The sequence below is a fragment of the Oreochromis aureus genome, linkage group 14, assembly GCF_013358895.1.
Source record: "Oreochromis aureus strain Israel breed Guangdong linkage group 14, ZZ_aureus, whole genome shotgun sequence".
NCBI classification, from domain to species: domain Eukaryota; kingdom Metazoa; phylum Chordata; class Actinopteri; order Cichliformes; family Cichlidae; genus Oreochromis; species Oreochromis aureus.
In genome coordinates this window covers 16,664,358-16,678,780 of record NC_052955.1, presented here as the reverse complement: position 1 = coordinate 16,678,780, position 14,423 = coordinate 16,664,358, and the positions used below count along the sequence as shown (strand labels likewise).

Genomic DNA, 14,423 nt, shown 5'->3' with positions numbered 1-14,423 from the left:
TTTTTTATAAAGTAATTTTAAAGTGCGTACCGTTTTCTCCCTTTAAGCCCATAGATGAAGCCCATAGGACCACTGATGCCAGGTGGCCCAGGTAAACCAGCTGGTCCTGCATGGCCTTTTTCTCCAAATGGCCCTGAGTAAAATAAGTGTGAGTGGAAAATCTGTCAGGCCTCTGTGGACCGTGATCTGAGGGCCGGGTTTCTTGGTGTACTAGTACTTTGGCTTCGGAGTAGTCTTAGCTCCAGTGTAGTACACCACAATGAGAGCAACCGCAACTACAGCCAGTCAACTGACCGACCGACATAGTTTATAATGAAACAGTTCGGGAGGCCAACCGCGGGGCAGCGGCAATGGAGCAGATCAGGAGGCCGACTGCGGGGCCAGCGGCAGCGACTGTGGCAAAGCAGGTCCGGAGACCAACCATGGGGAAAGTGGCGGCGGCGAAGCGGGCACAGGCGATGACCCTCGGGCGGCTTGGCACGCTGGACGTGGCTTGGCAGTGGCAGACCTGGCAGTGGCTAGTCCAAACAACGCATTGACCTCAGGCTGAGGCAAGGCGAGGTGGGACCAGGTGTGGCAGGACCAGGCATGGACGTAGAAATGGCAGACGGTGGAGCCAGTGGTGAAGCGGTAGCTGTGGGTGGCGGTGAGGCAGTCACAGATGGAGGAGCTGCAGGCGACGGTGTGGATGCCACGGCCGGTTGAGCAGGTGACGGCATGGCAGCTGCAGGCAGATGAGCTGGTGGCGGCGTAGCAGCTGCAGGTGGTTTTGTAGGTGGTAGCGTGACAGGATGCAGGACAGGCTGGGCTACGCCTCCAGCTGACGTGGGAAACCCAGGTGGCTGTGAGGGCTCTCTGGAGCTCCCAGTGGAGACAGGTGATGGCTGTATATATTCAGCTGATGGAGCAGGATGCTGGGCGGGCTCGGCTGAGCCTCCAGCTGTCACAGCAAACTGATGGCTGGGTTCTCCGGAACCTCCAGCAGACACTTGAAGGTGCTGCACAACCTCCCTTGCAACCCCACAGCAATCCCCAAACCCCAAAAAACACAGCTCCCGAAAGTGGGTGACAGGGGAGCCAGTTCACTTAATTCAGGGCTGGTGCAGGCTATCTTAGCTGGCTCTAAAGCAGAGAGTCCAGTCTCCTCAGTCACGGAAAAGCTAAAATCATTGTCTTTTCAGTCTCCAACTGTGACAATTTTTCGAACTCCAAAGGGGCCGGTTCAGCCACACGAGAAACATTCATTACAAGAGTGTTTGCAAAAACATGATTTAAACGCTCATGGTTTGGTTCCTGGGCACACATTAAACACTCAGAAGTGTACATAGTTGAGTTCAACACATTACCGTGGCAGTGATGTGGTGGATAAACAGTGTTGGGAAGGTTACTTTTAAAATGTATTCCACTACAGAATACTGAATACATGCCCCAAAATGTATTCTGTAACGTATTCCGTTACGTTACTCAATGAGGGTAACGTATTCTGAATACTTTGGAATACTTAATATATTATCATGCTGTTTACAACTACGTGAATGTACTATTGCTGTGATTTATTACTGTTACTGAAGGTCCGAAACGTAGTAAAGGGACCTCTGGCTAATACGTCGGGTTCGTGTCGGGCTGGTAGCCGAAAACTAGCTTTACTTTGTTGTCTGGGTCAACTTTGCTTGTGGGAGACAGAGAGAGGCGTTGAAAGGCTGCTCCAACGGACCTTATTGTTTCCGGAGGAAAACACGAACACAGTGTACAGTTGAGTCTTAATAGCTTACTTACAAATGGGCTCCTCAGGCACTCTTCTTGGCTGCAGTGGTTATTATTATATTTACATGCTTCCAGCTCCCGTTTTTGCTCCGTGACAGCTCGGACTTTTCCTTTCTCTCCCTCCCTCGCTCACAGACACATAACGTGTATGGCAGTCCATTCTCCCTGCAGCACGGACTACACTGCCCATCAGGCTACATGCTTTAGAGCTATGCCTGTAGCATTCTGTCTATTAGCTTAGCACAACAACAACAACAAAAAAGCGCTCTCTCACCCAGGAAACACGCAGAGAGAGAGCGCGTCACTATGTAACCATGGCAACCGTAACGCTGCCGCCTGGAACAACATTACGTAGCTGTCAAACAAACCTAAACAGTCCTGACCCGCGACAATATGAAACAGGGAAGTACCGCCGTGTATTCCATTTATTTCACCAAAGTAACTGTATTCTGAATACCACCTTTTTAAACGGTAACTGTAACGGAATACAGTTACTCATATTTTGTATTCTGAATACGTAACGGCGGTACATGTATTCCGTTACTCCCCAACACTGTGGATAAACAAACTCGTCAGAGCCCGACTTTCCCCCAGAAGCGGTCTGTGAGATACATATCGACAGGACAGTGCAGAAAGATTGGCACAGTTAATGCAGCGCTAGAACAATTAGCTGCTACAGGTGGCAGTGGAGACTGTGAGCTAGTTGTCACGTCATTACTCCCAATCAAAAATTTATCTTGTAATATCTTAACTGGATTAGAAGAACAAGAATTGGATGCCCTGATCCCAGCCTCAGAATTGGCTATCTCCTGACTGGAGATGGCCGTGCTGGAGCTAAACAGTTCAAAATCATGACTCTTATTATTTTCAGGGCACCAGAATTCAGTCTTTGAGTTCATAATAAAAGTGTTATTACTTGAAACAACAGCCAATTCTAATCACAACTGGACAGTTGGTGGAAAACAACAGATGGTGTTAGCTGTGGAGCCTCCTCAGGCTCAGGCTTTGAGCGGTGATGGTGAGAACGTCACTTTCTCCTGGAACAGAGAGCAAGGGAAGCAGCCGGGGCCAAAGGTGACGTGTTTCCCTTTGTTTTTTTTGTTAACTGTATCCACAATTGTTCTATAAAAATATTTTGAGTAAAAACCTGCATTCTATCAGAAAGCCATCAGATGGCGATAGCTCTGGTTATAGAAATCCACATGAAGAGCTTTCAATCTTGAACTTTTGAACATTGCTGAGTTTGACAAGTTTGTTATTATTGGGTTGTGCATTTATTTGCTTTCTTGGAGAGAGTAAGATGAGAAGCTTGATGCCACTCTCATGTCTGAACAATAAATGTAAAACTGCTAAATGTTTTATTGTAAATTAGTTTGTAGAAAAACCAAAGCGTAGGAGCTTTCGTACAGATCAGCAGTTCATTGGTGGTGGATTTCTGTCACCTGTGGACACGGCTAGGCTGGCTGCAGCTGCCAGAGTGGTATGAATGCTCCTGACTCTCCACCAGAAAGGAAATAAGAGTATTTACTAACATTTCAGATTATTTTGAACCACAGGCAGCACAAGGTAGATTCCTGGAGGCCAGCAACACTCAGTCAGGGGTCTGTCACTGTTACAGTCTGCTCCTGTTAAAGTTTTAGACTTGCTGATATCCTCAATCCAGCTGTGCAGTGGAAACAGAGCGGATAAAACAGACGATATGTAAACATGTATTATAACTCTCAAACTATCAGATGAGGATTTATTTTAGGTGTATGTCTCCGGGCTATGTAGGCTCTTAATTCCCAAGTTGTATCTAACAAAGTAATGGGCAGGGTGGGGTTATTGAGGTAGTGGGGAACTCCCAGTGGTTGTTTGTAATCTGTGCTGTGTGTGTGTGTTGCATTTTCCATTAATGTCGACAAATCCTCCAGTTACACCTGTAGAAATACTTTATTTTTTTTTCATGGCTGACCTCCAGTCATAAGCTGGATGTACAGAAGTGATTTAATTTTTCTATACAGTGTTGGTTAATCCTCCCTCTGGATGAAGTAGGAGACGATAATCCTGTAATATTTACAAGAGATTAAAAAAAAAACTTGAATGCTGCTCGAATGTATGCAGAAGCCATTTATCAGGTATTTCAAAACATTTTAAACTGCGTCTTTGTTACCTTATAGGTTTGTTATTGTGTGACATGGGAGAAATGAACAGAATACTGTCTTTTATTTAAATGTAACTTATTGGGGCAGTATTGGTATATTTGCATCTATGGGTGTGTGATTAATAAAAACAGAAAAGTCAGATGGACTGTTGTGGTTCTTTTTGTTTCACATGACTGTGATGGTCAAGATTTTGCAAGTCAGGAATGAAGTGGAATTAACCCAGAATTTTAGCTGTGTCGACTGTTCTGTATGATATCTGGGAAAGGGGGGATACTTTAAGGGTGGCTTCTTGGCAGCATATCTTAAGGGTGTGTTTTTCATGACGTGGCTGGTGATCTGCTGCTGTTAGCGTTTTAGGCCTCTCACTTCTTCTTTTGCCCTCCACTTGTCCAATTTCCTTAAATTTTTAAGGTAACACTCCATACCCTGCTGAGTTTTAAAAATACTATTTAATGGCTGTCAAACTGTTTTATCTTTGGTATTTTTCCAATATTTTCACAGATTGAACCACAAAATATGTTTCTATGACAGGCTGCTAGTAGCAAAATGCCTAAAGATACCTAGAAAGAAAGATACCTAGAGCCTTGAGAGCCTCAAGAACGGCTGCTCAAGACCTCTTGGCTCAAGGAAAAATCAGAGAAAAGAAAAAGAGAATAAGAAAACACACCCTTCCAGTGAAAAACTCCCAGTGATTAATTTTTCAAATGAGCTCGAAAGAACAATGCTACAAATAATATTTTATAGTTTGTGAGTACAGCTCAACAAAAGCTTATTTTAAACGTGTGCAATGAGATTGTGGTATTTTTGACAGTGAACTGTATAAAAACAGGGAGTGTCATTCTATTTATTTATATATCTTATTAATAACGGTGGCACGGTGGTTAGCACTGTTGTCGCACAGCAAGAAGGTCCTGAGTTCAATTCCACCATCAGGCCGGGGTCTTTCTGTGTGGAGTTTGCATGTTCTCCCCGTGTTTGCGTGGGTTCTCTCCGGGTACTCCGGCTTCCTCCCACCGTCCAAAGACATGCAGCTTGTGGGGATAGGTTAATTGGATAATCCAAATTGCCACTAGGTGTAAATGTGAGTGTGAATGGTTGTCTGTCCCTGTGTGTTGGCCCTGCGACAGACTGGCGACCTGTCCAGGGTGTACCCCGCCTCTTGCCCTATGACAGCTGGGATAGGCTCCAGCGCCCCCCGCGACCCTGAAAAGGATAAGCGGAAGCGAATGGATTGATCCTAACTGCTTTAGGATCAATCTAAGTTAAACCCATGTGAACTGCAGCCTCGGTCTCCTGTTTTTAACTATCTGAAAAACACGGTGGAGGCTCTGTCATGGCCACTATCTGGAAAATGACTGATTGGCAGAAGCTGAATATATTCACACTGCCAGTTCAATGAAAGCATACCTGGATTTAAACAACACACAATGGGAAACTATCAGTCATGGGTTGGCATCCCCACAGCCTGAACCTCAGCATTACTGAATCCAAAGAAGAGCTTTCGGTGTCCTTCCAGAAGCCTGGAGAACTATTCCTGAATAATGTGCATTATTTCAATTAGCTTGATATAACTGTAACTACAGGGGTCCAACAAACAATGGCGACGCATCATACTGACGTCTTCGGAAGATTTTTTTTCTCTCTCTCTCTCTTATTTTCTTCAGACACTGTGAAAACTAAAGAAAACACAAAGTTTACAACGTAAATATCTCTGAACCTATCAAAGTCTCTCATGTTAGTGTCAATAAACAGTCTTGAGCTAGCGGAACAGGAAAAGTGCAATATAACAGATATTACTGAAAATATCTTCTTATGGCCAATATAACACATGTATACAACATTATATATACAATATACTGTACATGAAAACCGTTACCATGTGCGCTTCTTAGACCACATGCAGAATAACATTACTGTTGTGGCTGTAGCTCTGTATCCATGCTAGTTCTGACCCACAATGCATGGATGTGCTGTCAGCCAAACTCTGGTCATGTGACCATCACAAACTCTACCTCAAACAAACTTTACAGCACTTTACACTTTTAGCAAACCCTTCTTTTGTAATCACATATTTTAGACACGTTTTTAATCAATGCTAGCTACCCTTTTATTTGTTTTATCCAATCCATTTTTAACCCTTTCCAACAAATATATGAACTAAATGAAACATGAATCTATCATAGAAAATACAAAACAAACACCTTTATTTTACAATAACAAATAAACAGAACAACTGTGTTTGCTAATTCTAGAAAATATCAAGTTTTCACGTTAAACAGATGAAGAAAAATGGTGTTGTTGGGGAGGACTGTGCAACGCATCAGTCCAAAACATCCCACAGGGGGGTCAGATAACAGGTGACTGTGGGGGAAATAAAACATGAGTCACATGGTTTTCATTCTCATCAAACTATTCAGTGACTCCTTGTGGTCTCTTGATGAAGGAAGAGATCCCTGCTATCAGGATAGAAATGTTTCCTGTGATGGTCACTTCCCATTTATTTGTAATTATTCTTCCTGTAATGTGACCATGTCAAAATAATGCCTTCACAGCATAAAAGACAATTTGCCACATGATGTGGTTTACCATGAAACTAATTTTAGCCTAGGGTAGAAATTTTTTGGGAAAGAAGGATGTTCCCATGTGGCACACCCCAAGGGGGGAAGAAGCATTTTCACTTCTCTTTTTAGTAGAAATGAATAAATACTCGATCAGTTTCTGTTTCTTGAAGAGTCTCCGACATGGACAAGCTCATCTCTCTCTTTGGTGAGTTTTCTTCAGCTCATTTAATGAAAATGTACTTTTAAATACTGACCTGATGTAACTGTCATTTAAACTTGATTATTTTCTCTTTCAGTTTTTTCAGCACTCTCACAGATTGTTGTGTCTCATGGTATGAGCCAAATATTCTTTACAAATATATTTTAAATTTGCACAGATATTATTTTAGAAGTGATCACAGGATTTACACTCATTACCAAAGTAGACGCTTTAACTGTATTCTTCTTTCTTTCTGCAGTTCACACTGAGGCATCTTTCAGAGCCAACATTGAGTTGGTGTCAGAACATTCGAGGATTTTCTCGGGGGAGAGAGCCCGCCTGAGATGCAGTATTCCTGATGTGCACAGGTCTAACTGGACTTACCTGTGGTTCAGGGGGTCTGAGGAGCTCTCACAGACTGGGGAAGAATTAAATCTGTGGAATACCAAAGTTCAAGAAAGCGGGAAATACTACTGCCAAGGAACAAGAAATACAAAGGTGGGAAAGATTCGCACCCAGCAAAGTCTCCCTGTGGAGCTCAAGGTGGACGGTAAGATCTGTTTGTCTGCATGAAAGAAATATAATTGCTTTGCAAGTTAGGCTTCTTTCTTCCTGTTTAATCCTAACACTGGAGCATCTATAAGCTTCTTTTCAACTTTAGGTTTTCTGTGCAGCTTACCTGAAACATGCTGTGAATGATGGTAGCACTTCTTAATACAGCCTGCAACTTATACTGTGATTTTCTAGGGTTTAATATATAATTATTCTTCTATAATTCTACTGAAAATGTCAATTTGGTACAACAAGGACTTGTTCTGTTTGGGGGTTTTTTGTACTTATGTGGGATCTTTGAGGTACAAATTTTGTTTCCCCACCTTATGTTATAACTAGACAGTATATCAGGGGTACAGGCTGTATTATAGAGTACCTTAACCTCCCCTTCTTGCATTGTAGCATTATGCACTATTGTTAGATGTTATTACATCAATATTATGTACTAATGTAAGATTGGAAGTTATTCAGAGGTAACTCTGTGGTGTTTCCGTAGGTGGCTGGGCGATTCTGCAAGTCCCACGACATCCTCAACTTGTTGGGAGCACATTGGAGGTGACATGTCGTGTCAGAGGGAACCCCCGACTTGAAGAGATTATTTTGTACAAAGACGGCGTTGAAGTAATGAGGCAAAATGGTCACAAGCCAGATTTCTATCTGACCAACTTGAGCCTTGAGGACCTAGGAGTATATTCTTGCAGGGCTTCCTGGGATGTGAGGAGACAAACACTCTCGGTCACTTCTGCTGGCACTCATGTACAAATCTTAGGTGAGATTACACCGAATTCTGTGTTCTTATCTTAGCTGTGGTGTAGTTAAAGAAATGGCAACATGCTAATCAAGATAATATGCCTAGAAGTGCTTCCATCTTTACACCTAGTGCTAAACTTGGTGTCTATTGACCTTCTCCTTTAATGCTGAGCAAGAAAGCCCATATATGTTAAGTTATTCCTGTTAGTACAATTAAACATAAATATTCTTAGCCTCATGACCTACCACTTGTTTTTTAATTAAATTAAACCAATGTCTTCTGTCACAGAGGTTCTGTCACAGCCAATTTTGGAGATCATCCCCAACTATGATACTCAGCTGAAGAGGATGAAGCTCACTTGCCATGTGCAATACAACGCCCCTGCTCCTGCCCCTCCGATAGACTTCTATTTCTACAAAAATAACAGGCGACTGGGACCTGCAACCTCTGACAACTATAATCTAGTGAAACAGACTCCAGGGCTGTACAGCTGCAAGGCCAGGGTGCCTCAGTTGGACCTCTCGAAGTCCAGTGAACCCAAAAACTTTGGACTAAGAGGTATTTTAAATTTAATTTACCCCAGCATTTGTTCTACACTGATAAGCCCCAAACTTCCTAATGAACTGCTAAAAATGTGATACTTTGTGTGTAACAGTTGCACAGCCTCAGAGGCCATCTCATCTCTGACCCAACGGAACCTGAGAAGATGCCACCTATTCATCCTGGACTCCAAAGGCCAGTATTTCACCGTGCTTCAGCCACAGACGACTTCCCACCTGCTGCTGCTTCATTACCAACCTCCCCTAACCTCTCCTCTCACCAGCCCATCCAGTTCACTCCAGAAAAGAGCACACCATCACAAGGGCCTCCACTGAAGACTTCACAACCAGTCCCAACCACTTTGCTGACTACAGACCAGGTTTTTAACTCAGCTACAACTCAAGATCAGGCAAATCGAATCAAGGAACCTGGTAACATGTCTGGGGACACAGAAGATGTTACACACTGAAGAAAAACAATGGTTCACAGCGAACCATCAGTTCTGTGTTACTGACAGCTTCCATTACAATAGCTGGCCTGCGTTGCTTTTGGTAAGGGATTATGTGTCACAGCCCTGTAATCAGCCCTTAGTAAACATAGTAACTGATAGACAATAAACCAGTAAACATACACAACATATGATGTACTGGCTGGTTTACCAAAACATTTCTTATTACTTTCACTGAAACCAGCTAATTGTCTTCTATCATATTTCTGATGAAACAACACAGTTACAGGCTAATGCAGGAGAGAAACATCATTTAGCTAGCGCACCCACGTTATTAGCGTTACCCAAAACCTGAATTAACTCCCCTATTTGGTCACGTTACTTTAAATAAGTATCAATTTTACATAAATCTATATACTGCTCGTCTACCGCTCTCACCTGAAACGCAGCAAAACAGCAGTTCTGTGTTACTGACGGTGCTTTTATAAGGGATTACTTTGTCAGTCACTCATTTGTCTGAGCCGCCACTGCCACCTACTGGCGAAACTAAATATGGCCTTAGCATCAAATCAGTTGGGAGCAAATGAGCTTTTCACTCTGTGCTATGATGTCAACTATTGTCACAACAAAAGCAAAAAAAAAAAAGTGATTCGGGGGGGCACATTAAAAGAAGTTCATCAAATTCTGAGACTTTTTTTAACACTTAAAATACTCAGGGTGCCACACAGCCTCTCTATGACAACGTAGCATACATTACAAACCAAATCCCTCTACTAATCACGCTGGGTCATTGTAACAGTTCTGTATTGACCTGTGCAATTTTCATCTTTTTGAACTATTTCCAGTTAACAGACATCAAACGCTGTACCAGAATTGTCGGAAATACCTAACACATACATGTTCAAATCAAATAAAGTATTTCACAAAATGTTATGTACTGCTGGATTTTATTTTCTGTGAACACAATTTCTTTTTACAGCTCCATATTTGAGCAGGACTTCTTATATATTACAATCACTGTCTTGATGCATTCTCAATCATCCAGGAAAGTAAATCTCCAAAAGTTGAATCTGTTCATCTGGACGTAGCGTTTTGTGGGTTCATCTGGACAAAACGCTACGTCCAGATGAACAGATTCAACTTTTGGAGAATTACAATCACTGGTTTAATAAGACACAAGGGTGCAGTCCCTTTTTTTTTTGCCAGATTTACATTAAGATTCCTCACATTTTGCATATACGTTCACACAGCTTAGGTCATTATAGGTGAAAACAAGTAAAAGGAAGCAGCGGTTAAATCATGAGAAAAAAGTGGGACCAAAACAAAGGCAGCGTCCATTTCTGAGGGGTTAAAGAGCTTTTTCATGTTATGCAAATGAGGCAAGGGCTACACTGGGTCAGGGCACTGACTTGAAGGTTAACTGAAGGAATCAGTAGAGGAACACGGTAATCTTGCTGACAAATAGATAAAAAGCACTGATCACATTTTTGTGCTTTATCTTTTGCATTGGTAGCTGAATAATAAACTTCTGCACAATCTCTCACTTACTGCTGCTACTTTTAAGTAGGATGCTTTAACATAAGGAGGCATTGCATGTGTACAAAAATGTTGGGTAAATTATACATTTTTTATGCTAAATATTAAACTTTTGCACTTATCATTTAAAAAAAAAACTTTCTTTCTTCTATCTGGATAACTGGAGATTAGTTTATGATCTTTTACTACTTGTGAATGCCATCTTCCAATAATTAACTCAGTGGTATTTCTTGGGATGCTTTACTCACTGAGTGTCTTTTTAAAAAAAAAATTGGACTGTATTTAACCATTATGTTTAACTAGGGTGGTGTCGATCAAAACTTTGGAGCGCTACTCTGCAGCACCATTGGTGTGTGGCGAGTACTATCCCTTCTTAAGAAGAGGCTAGGCAATAATAGAAGACGTGCAGACCAGCATGTACACTAGCACCACCAGTATTCAGACTTTGTGATAGTAAGCACAAAGTGTGTGTCACGGCTTGTCTGAGTAAAGCAGAAATCCAGAGAAGATGCTGTTGTCCTCACTGCTGGCATACGCTCCATTCCAGTCTCTGAGCGTCTCCATCCACACCTGATAGACACATATGTACAAATGCTGTTCATAGACTTCAGTTCAGCATTCAGCACAATCATTCCTCAGCACCTGATTGGAAAACTAGGCCTGCTGGGCCTGAACACCTCCCTCTGCAACTGGATCCTGGACTTTCTGACGGAGAGACCTCAGACAGTCCGGATCAGTAACAGCATCTCCAACACCACCACACTGAGCACTGGAGCCCCTCAGGGATGTGTGCTCAGCCCACTGCTGTTCACTCTGTTGTGGGCAGAGGGGGACAAATTTTGTCTGGGATAACTACCTTGGCACAACACCTGGTTTGGCAGCATGTGGCGAGGCTCCAAATGCTTTTAATGTGAACTCCAGACCGCTGACAAGTATCGTACTCAACAGCCGCTTTATCAGATGGCGCATAATGCTCCGACGTGCTAAGGTCACTACATGGGTTACTCCATGTCACAAGTTTTTTGAGGTGCTTTTGTGATATTTAATAGATCGGATTACTTTTTTTTTCTCCCCGATATCCGATCCAGTAATTTAGGTCAGGGTCGGACTGATATCGATACTGTATAGCGGCTCGGTCCATCCCTAGGTTTTACTGTCATCGTTTCTAAAGAACTGATATATATACATACATATAAAACATACTGTACATACACATCTATAAATATATTTTGACTAAAAACCTGCATTCTATCAGAAAGCCACCAGATGGCGATAGCTCCGATTATAGAAATCCACATGAAAAGCTTTCATTCTTGACCTTTTTGAACACTGCTGAGTTTGACAAGTTTGTTATTTTTGGGTTGTGCTTCATTTGCTTTCTTGGAGAGAGTAAGATAAGTGTCTTGATGACACTCTCATGTCTGAACAATAAATGTAAAACTGCGAAATGTTTTGTTGTAAATTAGTTTGTAGAAAAACCAAAGCGTCTAAGCTTTCGTACAGATCAGCAGTTCATTGGTGGTGGATTTCTGTCACCTGTGGACACGGCTAGGCTGGCTGCAGCTGCCAGAGTGGTATGAATGCTCCTGACTCTCCACCAGAAAGCAAATAAGAGTATTTACTAACATTTCAGATTATTTTGAACCACAGGCAGCACAAGGTAGATTCCTGGAGGCCAGCAACACTCAGTCAGGGGTCTGTCACTGTTACAGTCTGCTCCTGTTAAAGTTTTAGACTTGCTGATATCCTCAATCCAGCTGTGCAGAGCGGCTCCATTCAAAGTTTTTCTGATACACATCTGCTTGTCACCCACTGTGGCATCTTCAGTACCTCAGCTCTTCTTCGCTGTCAATGGAAAATTGTACTTAGTAGTCAGTATAAGCTTTTAATGATATAAGTTTGTATATGATAGAATACTGTATGTTGACCTTTTGATGACTTCAATAGACTTCAATACTTGAAATACTTGAAATACTTGCAATTCCTTTGTATTCTTATTCTTATTTATTCTATTTATCCCTTTTTGTATTTTCACTTTTATTTTGTGTCTTTGTAACATGTATCCTGCCATGTCTAAAACTCATGATTAACCGTATAATTGTTTCCACTGTTCCTGCATACATAGCTGTGACAAATGATGATGATGATGACCCCGACCTGTTGGAACATGAAGACTTTGTGTGATTAATGATGGTGTGATAGAAACTGTACAACAAGATGTTACATACTGATATCTCACTTGAAAGTTATACTGACAACAGGAGGGAATGTCAATGGAAAATTGTACTTAGTAGTCAGTATAAGCTTTTAATGATATAAGTTTGCATATGATAGAATACTGTATGTTGACCTTTTGATGACTTAGACTGTTGTCCACTACAAGACTGTTTTATAAATTCTTTCTCACAGCGATAATAGCTGAACAAGCAGGAAGAGGAGAGCCGGACACTTTTATCTGCGCTCTCTAACAAGAAGAAGGGCTGCGTCCTTCTGAATCTCACAACACACACACATACACCTGAACCACTCTTATCTTCACTCCCTACGCACTAACATTCCTCTGCCTATGAATAGACGTATTCACTGTTGTATTGCTTTGTATATAAATAAAGACCAGAGCGGTAACAGGGCGTGCATCACAGGGCCCCCACTCTGGTGTGAGCGTTCTGTGACCGCCCTTGTATACAAGTGAAAAACACAGCGTCTGTGTGTGTTTCTACCCTTAGACTCTTAGCTGAAGAAGTGTCTTTAGAATAAATCTCTTGACATTCACCCTTTTATGTACAGAGAAGATAAAATGGACAATATCAGATGAGGATTTATTTTAAGTGTATGTCTCCGGGCTATGTAGGCCCTTAATTCCCAAGTTGTATCTAACAAAGTAATGGGCAGGGTGGGGTTAGTGAGGTAGTGGGGAACTCCCAGTGGTTGTTTGTAATCTGTGCTGTGTGTGTGTGTTGCATTTTCCATTAATGTCGACAAATCCTCCAGTTACACCTGTAGAAATACTTTATTTTTTTTCATGGCTGACCTCCAGTCATAAGCTGGATGTACAGAAGTGATTTAATTTTTCTATACAGTGTTGGTTAATCCTCCCTCTGGATGAAGTAGGAGACGATAATCCTGTAATATTTACAAGAGATTAAAAAAAAAACTTGAATGCTGCTCGAATGTATGCAGAAGCCATTTATCAGGTATTTCAAAACATTTTAAACTGCGTCTTTGTTACCTTATAGGTTTGTTATTGTGTGACATGGGAGAAATGAACAGAATACTGTCTTTTATTTAAATGTAACTTATTGGGGCAGTATTGGTATATTTGCATCTATGGGTGTGTGATTAATAAAAACAGAAAAGTCAGATGGACTGTTGTGGTTCCTAATTTTTTTTTTACATGACACTGATGGTCAAGATTTTGCAAGTCAGGAATGAAGTGGAATTAACCCAGAATTTTAGCTGTGTCTACTGTTCTGTATGATATCTGGGAAAGGGGGGATACTTTAAGGGTGGCTTCTTGACACCATATCTTAAGGATGTGTTTTTCATGACGTGGCTGGTGATCTGCTGTTGATAGCGTTTTAGGCCTCTCACTTCTTCTTTTGCCCTCCACTTGTCCAATTTCCTTAGATTTGTAAGGACACACTCCATACCCTGCTGAGGTTTCAATCACCTTTTTGGTGCAAAAAATAATATTAGTGGCTTTCAAACTATTTTATCTTTGGTATTTTTCCAATATTTTCACAGATTGAACCAAAAAATGTTTCTGTGACAGGCTGCTAATAACAAAATGCCTAAAGATACAATTTAAAATGGTCCTTAGTTATGTTGTCTGTAACAAAAAAAAAAGAAAGAAAAACCACATTCCTGTGAACATGGTCAGGTATAAGGAGTGGACTAAAAACCAAAAGCGAAACCTAGAAAGCCTTGA

At 41.6% G+C, this 14,423-nt stretch overlaps 1 protein-coding gene across 1 annotated transcript; it reads left to right on the top strand.

The window, feature by feature from the left end:
- The first annotated feature begins 6,601 nt into the window (after positions 1-6,601).
- Positions 6,602-9,892, top strand: LOC120443490 (low affinity immunoglobulin gamma Fc region receptor III-A-like). Its single transcript, XM_039622288.1, has 6 exons — positions 6,602-6,674; positions 6,766-6,801; positions 6,928-7,218; positions 7,717-7,989; positions 8,260-8,529; positions 8,627-9,892. The coding sequence occupies exons 1-6, from the start codon at positions 6,650-6,652 to the stop codon at positions 8,656-8,658; spliced, it is 927 nt and encodes a 308-aa protein (XP_039478222.1). The 5' UTR covers positions 6,602-6,649; the 3' UTR covers positions 8,659-9,892.
- Positions 9,893-14,423: the final 4,531 nt, after the last annotated feature.

Bases quoted from the DNA above. Each gene is read 5' to 3' on its own strand.
- LOC120443490 (XM_039622288.1), top strand. From the start codon at position 6,650: ATGGACAAGCTCATCTCTCTCTTTG. The intron at 7,219-7,716 runs GTAAGATCTGTT...GTGTTTCCGTAG, and splicing joins TGTGGAGCTCAAGGTGGACG to GTGGCTGGGCGATTCTGCAA. The intron at 8,530-8,626 runs GTATTTTAAATT...TGTGTGTAACAG, and splicing joins CAAAAACTTTGGACTAAGAG to TTGCACAGCCTCAGAGGCCA.